Below are 18,620 nucleotides of genomic sequence, written 5' to 3'. Positions count from 1 at the left end.
TGTTAGTAACGTTCCAATTTCACGGACATCCTGGGTGACTCCTCTAATTTTCTGTCTGGCTTGATTTTGACAATGATCAGGTGTCATTTAAAAAAAAATACAATGAAGCCATTCTTTAAAGGACGAAAATCCCCTTAGAGGGCGGTTGTGAGGATTTGTTTAAAAGGAAATGATTGAAGTTATTTGGCCCTAAAAAGTATTAAATAAATAGTAGCTGTTACCAGTGAACACAAATAGCCCTAACAATGTGCCCAGATATGGCATCATTTAATCTCCATAAAAACTCCCCATTTGATACATGAAAAATGTGAGTCAAATAGAGGTTAAATTTGGCTTGTTAGGAAGTAGCAGAATCTGGCCTCTCCCTGCCTTTCAACACAGAGCCCACCACAAAGAAGAGGAACTCTTTCCATACTACATTACCCAAGAGCAGCCATTGTTCCAAAAAGACATTGCCTGTAGCTCTGGTGGGGCTCAGCCCAGCAGTAAGGGGGTTAATGGTTCTCCCACACAGAAGGGCAGCTCAGAATGTGGAGAGAGACGGTCTCCTGGCTGGCTCAGTCAGAAGAGCACGTGACTGTCAATCTCAGGGCTGTGAGTTCAAGCACCATGTTGGGTGTAGAGATTACTTAAAAAAAAAAAAAATTGTAGAGAGGAGGGTAGATTTACCCTCAACAGGCCCACCTGGGCATGTATATGAATCCTGAATTTCCTCTACCATTGGGAGGAAGCTGGGTGAAGCCAGCAGGGTTAACAAGTGCCCACTCCCCTTACACAACTCTGACAATTCTGAAAACCAAAGAATTGGACACTGAAGTGGGTGAATGGTGTGGTACATGACCCACGGGGCAATAAAACTACAAGAGGCAGCAGCTCACTCCCCAGGCACCTCTGGAAAAAATTCCTTTAATAAAAAAGTTGTAGTACATTTACACGGATTGTCATCACCTTTTATCTACAGCACTCAATAGGGAAAATAAAAAATAAAGGACAACACAGTCGCACTCAGTATAAAAACGCAGGAATTCATTCAATCGGAGGCCTTGTTGCCTGGAGAGGAGAGAGAAGTGCATGAGGCACGTGAGTCAAGGAGCTCAGGCTTCGGCTTCTGGAGCAATCCAGGGGACCACTGAGGACCTGCCTCTAACTTTTTGAAGACAGTATTAAAAAAAAAAAAAAATTCAGGTTGCAATAAGGGCCTCATTCTAAGGAGAAGGGTCCATTCCAGAGAGAACATCATCACTGGGGGTTGTAGGCGGTGGTCAGAGTTGGTCCGGGCATTTTATGGCAGGTGATAGACTCCCAGAAATTTGGCCTCGGAGGCAACCCTGGCCTAGTCTGAGAGGTTTCCAGAGGTGAAATCAAACCACCCATGTCCCTCCACTCTGAAAGGCTTAGAAAACAACCCTTAATGTCAGATTTGAGGGCCTCTCTCCTCCAAGTTGCTAAGGCCACTTCTTGACAAGCTCCCAAGTCCTTGGCTGAGGGGAGGACTCAGGCTCCTTGGAGATGCCACTGAGGCCCAACCTTTAGTCCCTGGTCCTGCTGGCAGGTGGCCTAGTCGTCCTGGCCACCACCATACATATCTGCCAGCTTCTTGAAGCGGCTGCCCCACTCGTTCAGATAGTCATAGTCTTGGTCCTGGTCAGAGGCGGAGGAGGTGAGGGAGCTCAGGGAGGCAGCGTCAGAGCCGCTGCCCTCGTAGTCAAACACCAGCAGGGAGTCGTAAGGTGGGGCCGTGGGGTCCGTGTTGGCCGCCTTTAGGTTCTGTGGCAACAAGAGCAGGTGGTTAGGAGCAGCGGTCACTCAGCAGCTGCGAAAGCTTGGGCAAGTGAGTTCACCCTGCTGAGATTGCATCTCCTCATCTGTGAAGACATCTCTTCCTTCCAGTAAGGTTTTGAAAGGTGAAATGAAATAATGCATATAAACACCGAGCACTGAGCCCAGCATACGGCAAGTGCTTAGTGGACCAAGCCAGTGGTCAAGGGCAGGGACTCTGAAATCAGACAGCTTGAGTCAGAACTCGGACTTCACTCCCTAGTTTTGTGACCTCAGGCAAACTCCTTAACCTTTATGTGCTGTTTTTATCTTGTCTCTAAAATGGGAGACTTGGGGAGCCTGTGTGGCTCAGTCGGTTAGGCGTTTGCCTTTGGCTCAGGTCATGATCCCAAAGTCCCAGGATCGAGCCCCACATCACGCTCCCTGATCAGCGGGGAGCCTGCTTCTCCCTCTCCCTCTCCCCCTGCTTGTGCTGTCTCTCTGTCAAATAAATAAATAAAATCTTTAAAAAAAGAAAAAAAAACTACTCTGGGTATGTGCTGTGCTCTGGGCATATTTAAAAATAAAATGGGAGACTTCATATAGTTTTAGAGGAATAAATTAATACACGTGAATATATGTAAAGTGCTTATTAGAATAGTACTTGGCACATAGTTGAACATTATTTCCTCATTTGTAAAACGAGGATAACAAGAGGATTCCCTCCCTGCACTTGATTTGAGCATTGAATGACACCGTATTTGCAAACTACCTAAATGTCTGTCCAGAGACATTCTGGAAATGGTCTTCATCTAACTGGAGGGGAAAGTTCCAGGTATTTAGCTCCAAGGCATTTTCTCAAACCATCTGCTCTGAGCAACTTTCCCCAGATGCTTTTGTTTTTGCACAGCACTCTCATTAGCATGAGCTAAAGAACAGAGTCCACCAGGCTACTTCTAGAAGGCAAGAGAAGTAAGAGAAAAGTTCAAGCCAGGGTAAGGCCTTTTGACTGCCTACCAAGCCCTCTGCCCACCGCTGCTTCCTCGCACCCCCTGAGATCCATCAATCTATCTTTTTATTCCTCCCTCACTTCCTCCTCCCACCTTTCCTCCCTCCCTCCCTAACTCATATTAAGAACCTCCACTTATGGGGGGCGCCTGGGTAGCGCAGTCGTTAAGGCGTCTGCCTTCGGCTCAGGGCGTGATCCCGGTGTACCGGGATCGAGTCCCACATCGGGCTCCTCCGCTGGGAGCCTGCTTCTTCCTCTCCCACTCCCCCTGCTGTGTTCCCTCTCTCGCTGGCTGTCTCTCTGTCACATAAATAATAAAATCTTAAAAAAAAAAAAAAAAGAATGCAAGGGGGGTATTTTTATAAAAAAAAAAAAAAAAAGAACCTCCACTTATGGGGCATCTGGCTAGCTCAGTCAGTAGAGCATGCGACTCTTGATCTTAGGGTCTGTGTTCAAGGCCCATGTTGGGTGTAGAGCTTACTTAAGGGAAAAAGAGAGAGAGAGAGAGAGAGAGAGAGAGAGAGAGAGAGAAAACCTCCATTTACTGCTAATTAGGTACCAGGCTGTGATAGGCGCCTATCATGTGTCTCCTATGTACCTAGTTCAGGGGTTCTCACAGCCCTGGCTGTGTATCTGATTTTAAGCTTGGGGAGCTTTAAAAAAAAAATTGGAGCCTAAAAAACAAATGAATCCCTGCATTCCAGGCATTGCTGTTTTTCAAAATCCCTCAGATAAATCAAACATGTGACCAGAGTTAAAAACACTGGAGATACTCAGCTATTATCAACAATAACTATCATTACCTACTAAATGCTACATGCCAGGCCAGTGGTTCCTAGACTTAAATTACTTGGAAACTTTTTTTAAAAAGATGTTATTTATTTATTTATTTATTTGAGAGACAGAGAAAGAGAGAGAGAGCACATGCATAGGAGGGAGGGGCAGAGGGAGAGGGAGAAGCAGACTCCCCGCTGGGCAGGGAGCCCAATGAGGAGCTAGATCCCAGGACCCCGAGATCACGACCTGAGCCAAAGGCAGCCACGCGACTTACTGAGCCACTCAGGCACCCCTACTTGGGAATTTTTTTTTAAAAATCTGAAGCCCAAGCCACATCCAGATCAATTATACCACAATCTCTGCAAGGAGTCAGAGACATCAGGAGTTTTTGAAGTTCCCCCAGGAGATTCCAATATTTGGGAACCACGGTTGCAGGTGCTTGCTCATCCAATCCTTAAAGCAACCTATAACACGGGCGCCCGGGTGGCGCAGCCGGCTAAGCATCTGACTTTTGGCTCAGGTCATGATCTCAGGATCCTGGGAATAGGTTGCTTCGGGCTCGTGCTCAGCGGGGAGTCTGCTTCTCCCTCTGCCTTTACCCCTGCTGGTGCACTCTCTCTCAAATAAAAACAAAAAAAGAAAATGCAACCTATAACAGAGGGTTGCCAACTCTGCTCCACACTGGGATCATCTGGGACCTTTAAAAATTCACACCCGGGTAGTCTGGCTGCACAGTTTTCTAACAATTGTTATATTTGTTGAATAAATGATTCCTAACCTATTGTTAACCACTCTGCAACTTAGGATTTCATGGAGGAGAAAACAGAAGCCCAGAAATGACTCAAATATGCCAGAGGTCACACAGCTGGTTGGTGAGGGAGGCAAGATTTAAACCCGGAGCCAAGACTCCAAACCCATGCTCTTTCTCCCATGCTGCCGGTGCCTGAATAAAGGCCTGCCCTCGGCTGGACCCCTAGGCCTCACCTCAATGATGAAGTTCCCGATCTCATCTGGGTTGGCTGGACGTGGACGGTACATGGGTGTGGGGATGAAGGTTGGCGCCACATCGTTGCGGAGAACCACCTCAGGCCGGGCCTCCAGACCCCGGTGGAGCTGGGTGATGTCATAGTCCTTCAAGGACATGAAGAAGAACATGGGATTGAGAAGGCAGCCCCCCACCATTTATGTTTCAGCCCACTCCCCTGCCACAAGGGTATTCTGGTTCATGGGTAGGACTTAGAAGACAATCTCTGTCAGACATTTCTGAAAGCCCTTGTTTCCACAGCCCCTCCTCCCAAATTAAGCATAGGCTCAAGGCCACCTTGAATAGGGTCAAAGGGACCACAGCTGTGGACCAGACACCCTCTCAGAAGAGGAGAAATGGTGGTCAGTCCTACATGAAGAGTGATGCGCTAGGCCAGAGTCTGGTCAATGGAGCTAACGTGGTTAGTTGACTGACCCAACCATCCCTGCCAGTGGTCCTAGAACCATTCATCTTCCAAACCCCAGACCCTCAATGCCTCACCTGGTCCTCCTCACCACCTCCCTCTTCACCGTAGTAGAAGACATTGTCACGGGTGTCATCTTCTGGTAGCAGAAGGGGCTCCTTCACCTTCCTCTTCTTCCTCACCAACAAGAGAAGCACCAGCAGGAGGACTGGAAGAGGCAGGGAAGGTAAATATCTGCCCCCCCCAACCACAGAGCTGGTTGATACCCCCAAACCCTCAGAGCCCTACCTAATTTTAGACCCCTCTCCTTGGTAGCCAGGGCTTAAAATACTTTCAATGGCTCCCTTGCACCTAGGAAAACCCCTACCTTCTTATCAAAGTGTACAGGGTTGGCCCCTGCCTGTCTCCACACATATACACCCCCTCTAGGTCTAGTCACATTGGCCTCCTTGGAATGCCACAAATACACCCAGCACTTTTCAGCTCCAGGACCTTCACCTGGGCATTCCTTTCTTGGGACACTCTGCACGCACATGCATGGCTCTCACCCTTCAGGACTCAGCCTAACATCACTCCCTCCTCGCAGCAATCTGACCTCCCCCCATAATTCTGTATCATTTGTCAGTCTTCCCTTATCAGTGATACTGGTCCTCAAGGGAATCTCCCAGAAGATGTTACTTTTCAACAAAACTCTTTTTCAGTCCCCAGGTGAGCCCTAAATTAGCCACAGACTAAGTTAAAAGCAAAAAGACAGTGCAAGTCTATATGGTGTCGTAATTTGAATGTAGGTGCAAATACTATTTTGGTATTTCAAGAGAAGGACTGGCTTTTAGTGCTATGGTTGGAAGGGCTGGCAGGCTATTTGGACATGGGGGTCCTGGCCAGCTAATGCCTGGCTGTTCTCCCTAATACCAGGACTACCTCCAGTTAATCCCAATAAGAAGGGTCCCCAGAGCCCTCTCTGTGGCTGTTCAGTGTGAGAGGATATGGCCACTATTTACCTTTATCACTTCTTTGGCCTGTTAACAGAACCAAGGTCAATCTCTGGCCCAACACAACAGACCCCGCCTTCTTGGGGAGTCTATGGGTTCTCAGGATGCACACCCTATGTGGGCTATACTGCATTCTTTCCCTCCTCTTTTCCTCCCCATTGAGTCTGGGGAAAGGCAGAAGGTGACCTGGACTTTTTACCTGCACCAAAACTTACAGATCAGCCCATGGATATCTCCATTTGGACTGCCTGGCAATTCTCTTCCCATGATCTTTTCCAAACTGGTTAATGGAAACTCCAGTTTCTACTTGTTCGGGTCTTAGAAACATGGATGGTTCTTTTCCTCATACCGTATATGAATCTGAACTGATTCTGCCTTGAAATAGGACCATCTCTCATCATCTCACCCCTGGATTACGGCAATAGTTCCTAAATGGTCTCCTGTCTCCACCCTCACCCCTGCACAGTCTGTTTAGTAGAAATCCTGTAAAACTCAAGTCAAATCACATCACTGCTTTGCTCTAATCCCTCTGATGACTTCACATTTTATCCAGATCCTTGCAATAGTCTCCAAGGCCCAGCATGATGCTCCGCCACAGCCATAACCTCTGACTCCATCTCTTACTTTTCTCCTCTTTTGCTTTTTCCACTCTAGCCATCTTCTGTTTCCACACACCAAGCACAGTGCTGCCTCAGGGCCTTTGCACTTGCTGTTCCTGAAATAGCTGCATGATTTGCTTCCTCACCTCTTTTGGTTCTTTACTAGAATATCCCTTCTCAGCAAAGCCTTTCTTACCCATCCTACTTGAGATAGCAGACCTCCTCCCTCTGCTTGCTTTTTCTCCGTACCAACACTGATTTCTCTGCCAGATCATTTATTGTCTGTTCTCTGTACTGGAACTTAATTTCCATGAGGGCAGAAAGTGGTCTCTTTTTACTATAAAGTGCTTCACCCCAGCACCAGAAACAGTGCTGGGTGTGCAGGATGTGGATTAAAGCCTGCCCTTATTGAATTCATATCTGACTGAATGTGTTTCTGTGTAAGGACCAATTCAGAGAGTGGAAAAAGCCAATGTGAAAGGTTCCACCTTTAGAGTAATGACCTTAGTTTTTTAGTTTGTAAAACTAAACTTAGTTTGTAAATAAACACGTCTGCCCCTAGACCAAGGACTCTCAAACTTTAGCATGCATCGGAACCCCTGGAGGGCTTGTTAAAACACAGATTACTGGGGCGCCTGGGTGGCTCAGTAGTTAAGCGTCTGCCTTCGGCTCAGGGCGTGATCCCAGAGTCCTGGGATCGAGCCCCACATCAGGTTCCTCCACTGGGAGCCTGTTTCTTCCTCTCCCACTCCCCCTGCCCGTGTTCCCTCTCTCGCTGGCTGTCTCTCTCTCTCTGTCAAATAAACAAATACAATCTTTAAAAAAGACAAAACAAAACAAAATAAACAAACAAAAAAACCAACACACAGATTACTGCATCTTAGCCCTAAGAACTGGCCTTTTGAACAAGCTCCTGGCACTGCTGATGCTGTTGGTCTGGAGATCACACATTCAGAACTAGTGCTCTAGCCTCTAGATGACATCACAGCAGGGCTGAGTCTGTCTGTTCACCACTGTCTCCCCAAAGCCTGGCACATTCCAGAAGCTCCATAAACATCTACCCCCAAATGACACACCTAGAGTTAAGAGTATCAGGAACAGATGGGCAACGCTGGGGATGCCTCAGTCCCAGCAGTTCCGGGTAGAACTGGCTCTTTGAACGACCCCATCCTTGGACAGGAGAGAACACGGGTACTTACACAACAGAGCCAGGACAGCCCCCAGGATTGGGAGGAGGAAGCCCCCCTTCCAGGGATCGGGGCAGGTCTTCACGTGGCCATGGCAGTTACACACGGTGGCCTTGATCACTGTCAGCTGTTCCTTGTTGCCATGGTCAGCCAGAGAAAGGTGCACGTCGTAGGTGTCTTGCTTCAGGAACTTCTTCAGGGACAAGGCCACTGTGTCTCCTGGAAGAGACAGAGTAACGTTTACCACGAGAGAGGCCACAAGCGGAATGGAGTATATCACTTTGGAGGTTAAGGAGACCTCCTCACAGGGAGAAATACCCCAAAAGCACACTTACACCAAGGGTTTACAAAAATTGGTATTTGGCCAAAGCCAAAGTCACCATCATGGAAAGGATTATAGGGATGGCAAAATAAATTCATCATCTTATTTTCTTTTTCTTTAAAGATTTTACTTTTTGGATAGAGAGAGAGAGAGAGAGAGAGAGAGAGCACAAGTAGGGGGAGCAGTGTGCAGAGTGAGAGGCAGAAGCAGGCTCCCCGCTGAGCAGGGAGCCTAATGCAGGACTCGATCCCAGGACCCAGCGATCATGACCTGAGCTGAAAGCAGACGCTTAACTAACTGAGCCACCCAGGTGCCCCATCACCTTATTTTTTAAAAGTCAAATCGATAGTCACAGTATTTTTAGAATAACAAAGTTTTTAAAAAGTCGTGGTCATGCAGGGCCAATAATTTCTCAGCACCATTAGCTTCCCCACTGTTCTCCTCAAGAAGAACACAATGAAATACATTCTTCCTGAGATAACTAACCCTATCTTTTAATATTCACATTGACCACCTGTTTTCCTATATGAAAGTTCACTACCATTTATTATTACAGCATTTTGCCCTTGCAAGAGTAAATATAATGTTTGTGCCTCAAGTGTCTGACAGAATTTCAATATCTGAAACACTGATATTTCTGCAAAAGCATTAATTTTTTTTTTAAGGATTTATTTATTTGAGAGATAGAGTGCAAGGGTGCAGGGGGAGAGCAGAGAGGCAGAGAGAATCAGAATCAGGTTCCATACAGACCGCAGAGCCCGACACGGGGCTCGATCTCAGGACCCTGAGATCATGACCTGAGCCAAAATCAAGGGTCTGACACTCAACCCACTGCGCCATCCAGGCACCCTGAGAGCATCGATTATTAATAAATCCAAAAGCACGTGACTTGGTGATATGAGTGACATTGTTAAGCAGATCAGACAGGCTGCCAGCCCGTGCTGTCACAGCATTAGTGATGAACACAGGTTCGGGGGTGCTGGCTGGGAGGCTGTCGTGGACACTGTGCTAACTGGCCTTCAAAGGCCCAGGGTATGTGGCGATCCTAGAGTGGGGAAGATGGTTATGTTTGTGGGTGAGAAATAGAGGGTCAGGGGCTTCTCTGAAGAAAGGCCTTCAGTTTAAACTCATTTCTCAAGGAGGAGCTATTAGCCAAGGTAGCAGGACTTCTCATCATGCAGGACTTTTCCAAGCATTAAAGACCCTCACTGTTAAATGCCAGCAGTGTCCCCCAGTCATCAGGGCAACCAAAAACCACCCCATGTTTCTAGCTCACCCACCCTAAGGCTTGCTGGCCTCGTTCAGCACTGACCTCAAGCCACTTTTTTTTTTAATTTTTTAAAAAAATATTTTATTTATTTATATGACAGAGAGAGAGACAACCAGTGAGAGAGGGAACACAAGTGGGGGGGGGGATAGGAAGAAGCAGGCTCCCAACAGGGCAGGAAGCCTGACATGGGGCTTGATCCCAGGACCCTGGGACCAGGCCCTGAGCCGAAGGCAGACGCTTAACGACTGAGCCACCCAGGGGCCCCTCAAGCCACTTTTTGTTCAAAGGTTCTGCATACTCCCTGGGCTTGTCTTAGTAAGAAAGCCAGAGAGAGACTTCGCCCCGTTCCCATCTGGCAATGGCAGGCAGACAGGGAGCTCTGCACGCTGAGTATCTGGTCTACCGCGTCGAGGCCAAGGTGGGGTATTTCACTGAAACATCCCGACCACCATCCTGTCCCCATGCCAGAGGGCGGACTTCTCAGGTGATGATGACAATGGCGGTGCTGGTGACTAAGTGGCCACTGACTGGGTGCGAGGCTCTCCTCTCAACTTCACTGCCACTTTAAGAGGAGGTACTATTAGCCTCATTTTACAAATGCAGAAATTGAAGCTTAGGGAGGCTAAGTAACCAGACCAAGGTCACACAGGGGTAGGGTTTGGATTAACTCCCCTGACAACAAGGACATGATTAGAAAAACTAAATTAAAACCAAGAACCAAGGGCACCTAGGTGGCTCAGTCGGTTACACATCTGACTTTGGCTCAGGTCATGATCCCGGGATCGAGCCCCACACTGGGCTCCCCTGCTCAGCAGGGAGTCTGCTTGCTGCTCTCCCTCTGCCCTCCCCACACCCCGCCATTTGTTCTCTCTCTCAAATAAATAAATAAAATCTTAAAAAAAAAAAAAAAAAAAAAAACCCAAGAACCAGGTATCAATACTATCACCAGGTGATGGTGCCATTGGGCCTCGGCCGTAATGCTCACACCTGACAGAGCCAGACCTGTGATTGCTGCCTGGGAAGACTGCTGGCGAAGGTGGTCGCTCACATCTGCTGAGCACTGATGTACCAGACAAGAGGCCTCTCATAGAATCACCCACTTCACCTTCACAGTAACTGGATGCATGTAGGTACAATTATGGGCACCATTCTGCAGATACGGATAACCGAGGAACAGTGAGGTTCAGTAACTTGTCCACAATCACAAAGCTAGTAAATGGAGGAACTGGGTCTTGAACCAAGCATTCTGGTTCCAGAGTCCATGCTCTATAAATGGTAACATCAGGGAGGGGGGAAAATGGCTTCTAGGCCACAAGGGGGTGACAGGAGACCAACCTGGGTTCTTCAAAGGAAAGGCGCCAGACACACATACCCAAATCACAAGAATCATAAAATTGAGACAATGTGCATATCTGGAGCAGGTCTCCTGAGTCCTTTCTGGGCTGAGCTCAGCAGCAATAGGTAGTGGGCACTTGGTTCCTTTGGGGCAGAACCTGCGTGTATTGCTTCCCTGTTTCCCTCCTGGGGAACCTTAGCCCCAAGAGAAAGGGGAAGACATTTTAAACCGAAGTGAACAGTGTCTCTCCAGGGACCTTACTGGCTCTTGGGGCTGGATCTTTCTCACACACCCCGGGTCCTCACTCACTTGATGCCAGTTAGACCACTTCCCAGGCCAGTGACAAGTGAAAAGCTGTGAAAGACTGAGAAGCTCTGCGGGGACGGGAACGGTAAAGGACAGGGAGGTGGACGGGAGCAGGTGCGTGGGGGATGGGGACTGTGGCTTCAACTTCTGCTCCATGCTCATGCACTCTGTGCCCTTGGGCACGCTACTTAACCTCTCTGTCCCTCATTGTCATCTGTAAATGGGGATAAAAATACTGACCACAGAGGGTGGTAGAAATAGTAAATAAAGAAAAAGAAGTCACCTTGCATATGATCAGGGTTCAATAAATGCACCAATGGTAAATCAGAGTGCCTGGATTAAAATTCTGGTGGCATCATTTTCTAGCCGTAATGCCTCTGCCAAGATATTTAAGCTTCTGTAAGCCTTGGTTTCCTCATGTGTAAAATGGGCGCACACACATGTATATGTGGGTTGCCATGAGGACTGAGTAACCTAATCTATGAAGTGTCTGAAGTGCTGTGTAACACACAGTAAGCGTGCTCAGGGCATGTGAGCTATTATCACTGTAGGAGTCCTGGCTCTTTCATTATGTGAGATTGAGAAAGTCATACCCTCTCTCTCCCTGCCTCGTTTTTCCAACTGTACAGGAAGGTGGTTGGGCTAGAACATTCTTAAAGGCTTACACTAAGTTAATAAGTAACATTTGCTTGATGTTCTTACCTCAGTGGGAATGTGTACAGGGTCCTGGTATGGGGCACACACCCACCTACCACCACCACTCACTCACCTTTCTCATTGACCTCTGCTGACCAGTAGATATCCGAGTCGTGTGTGAGCTGGGCCTGGAAAGGGGAGGCGTGGGGGGACAGGTCCTTGTCCGTGATGTTCAGCACTTGGGGCACAGGGCTTTGGTTGCAGATGGTGATCTGACGGGGCTCGGGGACCGGGCCATGGTCGTTGATGTCCATAAGTGTTAGCAGGAGAGTCCCAGTGCCAGTGGTGGGAGGGCTCCCTGTTCATAATTACACACAGGAGCCGTTTTTAGCATCTGTCCTTGAGTTGGGTGATGGGTGAATGTTAAGCTCTCTGACCTATGCAGTCAGCCTCAGGGAGGTTCCTGTTTACTGCCCAGCTGTAACTTTTCAAGCCCCTCCATGTCCTGCCCTAGTCTCATCATAGATCAAACCAGTGATGGCAAATCCATGACAATCATGCCATCATTCTCAGCAGATTTTCCTAACTGATCATAGCAATTACAGCCACTACCAATCTATCCCAAAGGGAAACCTATTGGCCACCTCAGGGCTGATGCAGTGTTTGCTGATGAGCTTTAGGGATGCCTCCCTTCACAGTCCTGCCATGACTTCTCGCCAGCTTCCAGGCCTCGCTTCACTGTGTCAAGCAGAGATATCAAATCACATCCCCCAACTCTGTCATGGTGTGACATCACTAATCAATCATGGCACTTTCCAGGCAGCCCCTTCTAATCCAATCACAAGGGGAAACCAACAGGCCAATCCATGGCTCAGTGAACCACACACTTGGGCTGAAAGAAATCTTACTCCTAACACGTGGGTCTCAGGGAAACCGTAGCCAGCCAATCCCAGTCTTTGAAAGGCTCCTCCGCAAGTCTCCCTTGACCGTCCAGATTGGTTTGCTGAGAACCCTCCCTAACACCATACTCTGTCTGGGGAGGGGATGTGCTATGCCATGGGCTCCAAAGGTAACCAAGTGGAGGGGTGGGGAGGAAGCTCTCACCATCATCTGTGGCCAAGACCATGACTTCGTAGACATTGTTCATCACAAACCGTTCATCTTCACGGTCTAAGACCCCCGTGGCAGTGACCTGCCCACTGTCTGGGTCTATCGCTAGCCACCCTGCTGGGTCCCTCAGCATGTGGTAGCTGGAATAGAAAAGTTGAAGAGTCATACCCAGAATACTTAGAATTCTGGTTGTCATTCAAAGCCTATGCATTCCAACTGGCAGATGGTGTCATGGGACTTGGGGCTCCTAAGCAGGATCACATGAAAAATGCACCTCACCCCTAAATGGGAGCCTGAGCAGCAGGCAGACGGCCCAGCGGGGACACATGAAAGAGAGTGGCTGTACCTGTCCTCTGGATCTCTGCTCAGAGTCCTCAGCCTTGGGGAGGGTAGGAAGGGAAGGCCCCGTGTAGGGGTGATGCTCAAAATATGCAGCAATCCTCATGGTAATTAGCATAAACACTGACCAAATGAATCCCCATCCAACACTACCAGTGCTTTTGGATGCATGTGAGCCCAGCTCCTGGTTACCTGATCTTCTGACTCCCCCTGTCAGGATCCTGCGCAGAGTAGGTGCAGACAGGCTCCCCGATAGAGATGCCCTCCTGGACCTCGATGACCTTAGAGGGTGGGACGAACACAGGTGCCTCGTTCACATCGTCCACGTGGACCACTACAGTGGCGGTAGAGGTTGGGAGCTTCACCACAAAGGGAGCCTCATTGGTCACTTCGACGTACAGAACGTGCTGGTTTTTGGCCTCGAAGTCCAAGCCCTGAGAGACAAGAAGGAGGACCTGAGCCACCAGTGTCTGAGGATGCAGTGCTGTGATGTCAGAAACAAAGGGCCCACAGTGCGGGGCTGGAGGCTCCCAGCATCAACAATGCCGTCCTTCCCGGGACGCCTAGGGGGTGCAGTCTGTTAAGCATCTGACTCTTGATTTCGGCTCCAGTTGTGATCTCAGGGTTGGGAAATTGAACCCCATGTGGAGGCCCACTTCGAGCTCTGTGCTCGGTGCTGAGTCAGTTTGAGTTTCTCTCTTTCCTCTCTCTAAAATAAATCTTTAAAAAAGAAATGCTGTCTTTTCCATAAAGCCTCTTGCCTTTTTTTTTGAGGGAGTGAAGGGAGAGAGGGAGAGAGAAATCTCAGGTAGGCTCCATGCTAAGTGCCGAGCCCGACATGGGGCTTGATCTCACAAACCAGAGATCATGACCTGAGCTGAAATCAAGAGGTGGATGCTTAACCATCTGAGCCACCCAACTGCCCCATCCTCCTGCCCTTTCTGAGTGGCTGGTAGGGCCTTTTAGAACATCCCTAGACCAGTAAGCCCTACAACTGGTTCCCAGTGGAGGTGGCCCCCTACAGCGTGTTCCAGAAACTTGTGGAGGCCTAATTGTCGTAATGATTGGGGATACTGTTGGCATTTATAGGCTGGAGCAGGGACACAAAGAACTTTCCCACAGGTCATGTGACTTGCCAATAACCCCTTGGATGTTCACGTATTCATGGGTGTGAAAAATCTGTTTATAGTTACTTGTTTTACATATAAACTAAATGTTTGGTGTTGTTTTTATACTGACTTTTCCAGGAATGCAACTTCTGAGGGGAGCTTGTAATTTGACTTGTCCAGGCCTTCCATAAAAGTTGTGTATTTGCTGTTTTTATAAAGACATCGGTATAACCTGTGGTATGCATGAGCCCCAAGTGACATCAAGTATCCACTACATTTGGACGATTCCACAAGGAGACGCAAGTAACTGACCACTTCATTATGTTTTCTCATATGCACCGCAAAGCTTACATATAGAAATATCGTATTATCGGGGCACCTAGGTGGCTCAGTCGTTAAGCGTCTGCCTTTGGCTCGGGGCGTGATCCCAGGGTTCTGGGATCAAGCCGCACATTGGGCTCCCTGCTCCGCTGGGAGTCTGCTTCTTCCTCTCCCACTCCCCCTGCTTATGTTCCCTCTCTCACTGGCTCTCTCTCTCTCTCTGTCAAATAAATAAATAAATAAAATCTTAAAAAAAAAAATCGTATTATCAGTAGTAACTTTCCCTGTAAAATTCTCCTTCATTTTAGTTAGGGCATTCTATTTTTCTAGAAATTTTGTAAGTTAGATAAGTTATATTATAAATGAAATTCATTTCACAATATAAAAAGGGCATTATAAAGTTTTTGTTGCAAGAAGGAGATAGTCGTTAAAGTATTATATAAAACCCCACTTCTCAAACTAGGCCATTTTTTTTTTTTTAAGATTTTATTTATTTTGGCAGAGAGAGAGTGAGAGAGAGCGCATGAGCGCACAAGCGGGGGTAACGGCGGGTTCCCCGTTGAGCTGGAGCCCAATGCAGGGCTCGATCCCAAGACCCTGGGATCATGACCTGAGCTGAAGGCAGACGTTTCACCTACTGACTGAGCCACCCAGACACCCTAGGCCATTCTTTATAACAAACCAGAAGGATGGATGGATAGATAGATAGATAAATAAAAGATTAGGCCAATCTTCTTAAAGCATCAATTTTATTCAAAGACTTTTTGAGAAGTAAGCATATCTCTCACTATTAAGTAACTTAAAACATTTTACTATGCAAAAACGTAGATCTGTATTATGGATTCAATGCAAAACTAGCAAGAATTCCAATAAAACAGAGACACTGTGTGAAAAGATGAATTGGGGGCAGCCACTGGACATCAGGATCTGGGAGGAAGGCTTCACTAATCTGCTTCCATCAGACCCGTGACTCTCACCTGTACTATGAATTGAGTCCCTCGGTAAGATTTACTTTGAACAAATCCATTCCCTAACACGAGAGGGACAGGAAAGTGTCAGAAACCTTGGGCCTGGTGCACTCCCTGGTGAATGTTCCAAAGTAGGTGTTCCCCAGGCAGGTGGTATACTGCCTTGTCCTGGAGGCTGCAGACCTGACTGCCCCAGGGGTGGCCCTTGTCTAAAGCCCAAACGGACTCACCTTTTTGGTCGTCAGGATGCCCTGGTTGCTCTCAGGGTGGGTAGTGATGGTAAAATGGTCCCCGTCATCACCTTCCAAGATGCGGTAGGTGGCGCGCCATGCCGGTGAGTTGGGGGCATCCAGATCAGTCACCGTCAGCCTCTGCACTTCATGGCCTACCATGTTCTCGGGTACGCGGGCCTCGTACTGTCGGTGTGGGAAACACAGCATTGTCAGAGCATAGAGATTAACCGCCCACCCTAAGACTGTTCTACTCTTCGCCAGCTGTGGATCCTACCTGCAACTCACGCTTTCTGGGACCACCCAACCCGCCCACCAGGGTTTCAGGACATACACAGATGCAGAATGTCCTCACAGCTGCTGGAACAGACCACAGGGATCGTGGGCCTGCTTGTCCTACACCCAGGGGCAAGATATTCCAGTAATCTCACTAGGTCTGGGTGCCCTGAACCCTGCCACGTGTGGCCTTCTACCTAGCTGAGATCAGAAAGGTATGAAAAGGGTGGCAAGAAGGACGAGGGCCTGATTGCTATGCAGCATGGATCAGTAACGATTTTGGAAGTTCTGGAATGGTGGCAAACACTGGGAACTCAGCTGCTCAGAACAAATTTTTAATCAAGCCTAAATAACGTTCAGTAGCCAGAGTTATCTAAAGATGGAAGGGGGATGGGTGTCATCTTGAGTGGCACTGAGTCCTCTGTCACTGGTGGTGTAGACAGCATTTACTGGGTGAAGGACGGTAAGTATAGGTATGAGGCAAATTCTAAGTTTCCTATCAACAAGGATTTTTATTTCTGTCTGTCCTTCTTTCTTTCAATAAACTCTAACCCCAACGAGGGGCTTGAACTCATGACCCCGAGATCAAGAGTCACATCCTCCACCAACTGAGCCAGCCAGGCGCCCCTTAACAAGGATTTTCATATGGAGCACTTAGGTACCAGGGATTGCATTAGGAACTGTACAAACATTATTCCTTCTAAAACTCAGAGCAATGCAGCAGGTAATATCACTACCTCCATTTCACAGATTAGGAAACGGGGCACAAAGAGGTTAGGTAGTTTGCCTCTGGGCACACAGCTAGTAAGAGGTGGGGCGGGAAGGGAAGCAACGTGAGCTAGTTCCAGAGTTTCATCAGAAAGGAAAACCTGAGTCCTTCATCATCTGCTGAGGGAAGAAGTATCGAAAGGGCACTTACCTTCTGAGGATCAAACACAGGAGCATTGTCATTGGCATCCAGGATTTCCACTACGGCCACTGCTGTGGTGGTAGAACCATCCCCGTCCATATCTGTCGCCTGGATGGTCAGTGTGTACTCGGGGACTTTCTGGGGAGGAAAGGAGAGTTCAGGCTGAGGGGCTCCTCACAGCCCTCCCAGAGGCAGAGCCCTGAGTATATGTGGAGGGAAGGGGAATGTCTCTCCCTCTCACAGTGTTCTCTTGAATCCCTGCCCCACTGCTCACCCAGGAAAGAACAGAGGCAAAGGGTGTAGGGGGAGGGGAAATACAGACCCAAACTGTTCTCCTGGGCCAACCGGGGGTGCAGTCTGGGCATTGCCCCCTGACCCTGGGCGGATGCAGAATGGGAGCTTTGAATGGGGATTTGGGCAAAGGTATTAATTAGGAAACAGTAGGCAACTCCAATATCCATGGAGCTAATTCTACTTTGTAGCACACAAGGGACGAATCTGGGCAATGTGCATGCTAAATGAGCCATTCTGAGAGGAAATGAGGAAACCGACAGAAAATATCAAGCGCCCGCATTTTATAGCTGCCTCCTCAGCCTTAACGAGATCATTTGGCACCATGCCAGTGGCTCCAGAGAGCTGTAGGACATCAACACGGGAACACAGCAGCAGCCAGTCCCAGCTGACTTGGATTCTCACAGCTCTGCCTTGGGCTTTGGGGGCATGGACAGGGGCTTCTGCTCTCGAGCGTTTAGTCCCCAGCCTGAGCAAGCCTAGGCAGCACCTTCCCTAGGAGCCACTCACCTCCCGGTCCAGGCCACTGGAGATGACGCTGATGGTGCCTGTGCTCCGGTGGACAGTGAACATGAGGTCATGCGGGTCCTTCGGCTCTTGGCTATGGATAGAGTAAGCAACCACTCCATTGTAGGTGTTGATGGCATCGTCCTCATCTGTGGCTGTCACCTGCATCACAGAAGTGCCTACAGGGGAGAAGGAATGAGTGAACATCCTTCCTTCCCAGCTCCAGTTCCAGCCTTGCCCACTTCTGGAACTCTGAAGAGGCTCCACCCTGCTCATCGACTTGCACCCATCTTCCACTTTGTGGCAGACTGCTAGTTGGTCCATTTCCATTCTCCGCTTCTTTCTTAGAAACAAAATTCTCAATCATTTTAAGTTGAGCACAGGCCTGCCTGGAACAAAACTATTTCCCATGCCTTCTTGCAGCTAACTATGGCCTCGAGACTAAATTCTGACAAATGGGATATATAACTTTGGGGGAAGTGCTTTTCTGAGGATGGGGCTTATTCTCCACCACTCATCCCCCACCCCCCGTCCAGGTGTAATGGCTGGAGCTCTAGCAGCAACTACATGGTAATCTTGGAAATAAAGCCCAAATAGCAGAGCAATGAGAGAGAAGGGGCCTAGGTCTCCCACACTTTAAAGCACCATTCCAGCCTTGATTGTCCACCTCTAGGCTTCTTGAATATAGGGAGAAAGTAAGGTTCCATCTCATTGAAGGTACTATTGTTCTTTGGGGGATTTCTATATTGGCAACCTAACCAACTCACACTTCTTGAATTCTCCACAACTCAGAGGAAGGAAGAGAACCCCTCCCCACCAGCATGTGTCTTTAGGTCATTATGTGCTATATCTAATCTTCACAATTCTTTATAGGTAACATTGTTCCTCTTTTCTTCTTTCTTTCTCTTTCTTTCTTTCT

The 18,620-nt window shown here is 48.3% G+C and overlaps 1 protein-coding gene across 2 annotated transcripts in view; it reads right to left on the bottom strand.

Moving 5' to 3' along the window:
- Window positions 1–630: 630 nt before the first annotated feature.
- The window catches only part of CDH3 (cadherin 3), a 44,595-nt gene continuing 26,605 nt past the window's right edge, over window positions 631–18,620 (bottom strand). For both annotated transcript variants that reach the window (XM_040633503.1, XM_008702416.1), the window contains exons 7-16: window positions 17,705–17,880; window positions 16,913–17,041; window positions 15,718–15,903; window positions 13,282–13,523; window positions 12,745–12,890; window positions 11,774–11,998; window positions 7,783–7,989; window positions 5,070–5,200; window positions 4,529–4,675; window positions 631–1,767 (exon numbers count right to left, since the gene is read on the bottom strand). In XM_040633503.1, coding sequence (XP_040489437.1) covers window positions 1,558–1,767; window positions 4,529–4,675; window positions 5,070–5,200; window positions 7,783–7,989; window positions 11,774–11,998; window positions 12,745–12,890; window positions 13,282–13,523; window positions 15,718–15,903; window positions 16,913–17,041; window positions 17,705–17,880 — 1,799 coding nt within the window. In that variant the 3' untranslated portion in view covers window positions 631–1,557. The remainder of the gene's footprint in view (window positions 1,768–4,528; window positions 4,676–5,069; window positions 5,201–7,782; window positions 7,990–11,773; window positions 11,999–12,744; window positions 12,891–13,281; window positions 13,524–15,717; window positions 15,904–16,912; window positions 17,042–17,704; window positions 17,881–18,620) is intronic.

The sequence above is a fragment of the Ursus maritimus genome, unplaced genomic scaffold (assembly GCF_017311325.1).
Source record: "Ursus maritimus isolate PB19 unplaced genomic scaffold, ASM1731132v1 scaffold_19, whole genome shotgun sequence".
Classification (NCBI taxonomy): Eukaryota; Metazoa; Chordata; class Mammalia; order Carnivora; family Ursidae; genus Ursus; species Ursus maritimus.
The sequence above is the reverse complement of the archived record's forward strand: the minus strand, read 5'-3'. Positions and strand labels throughout refer to the sequence as shown.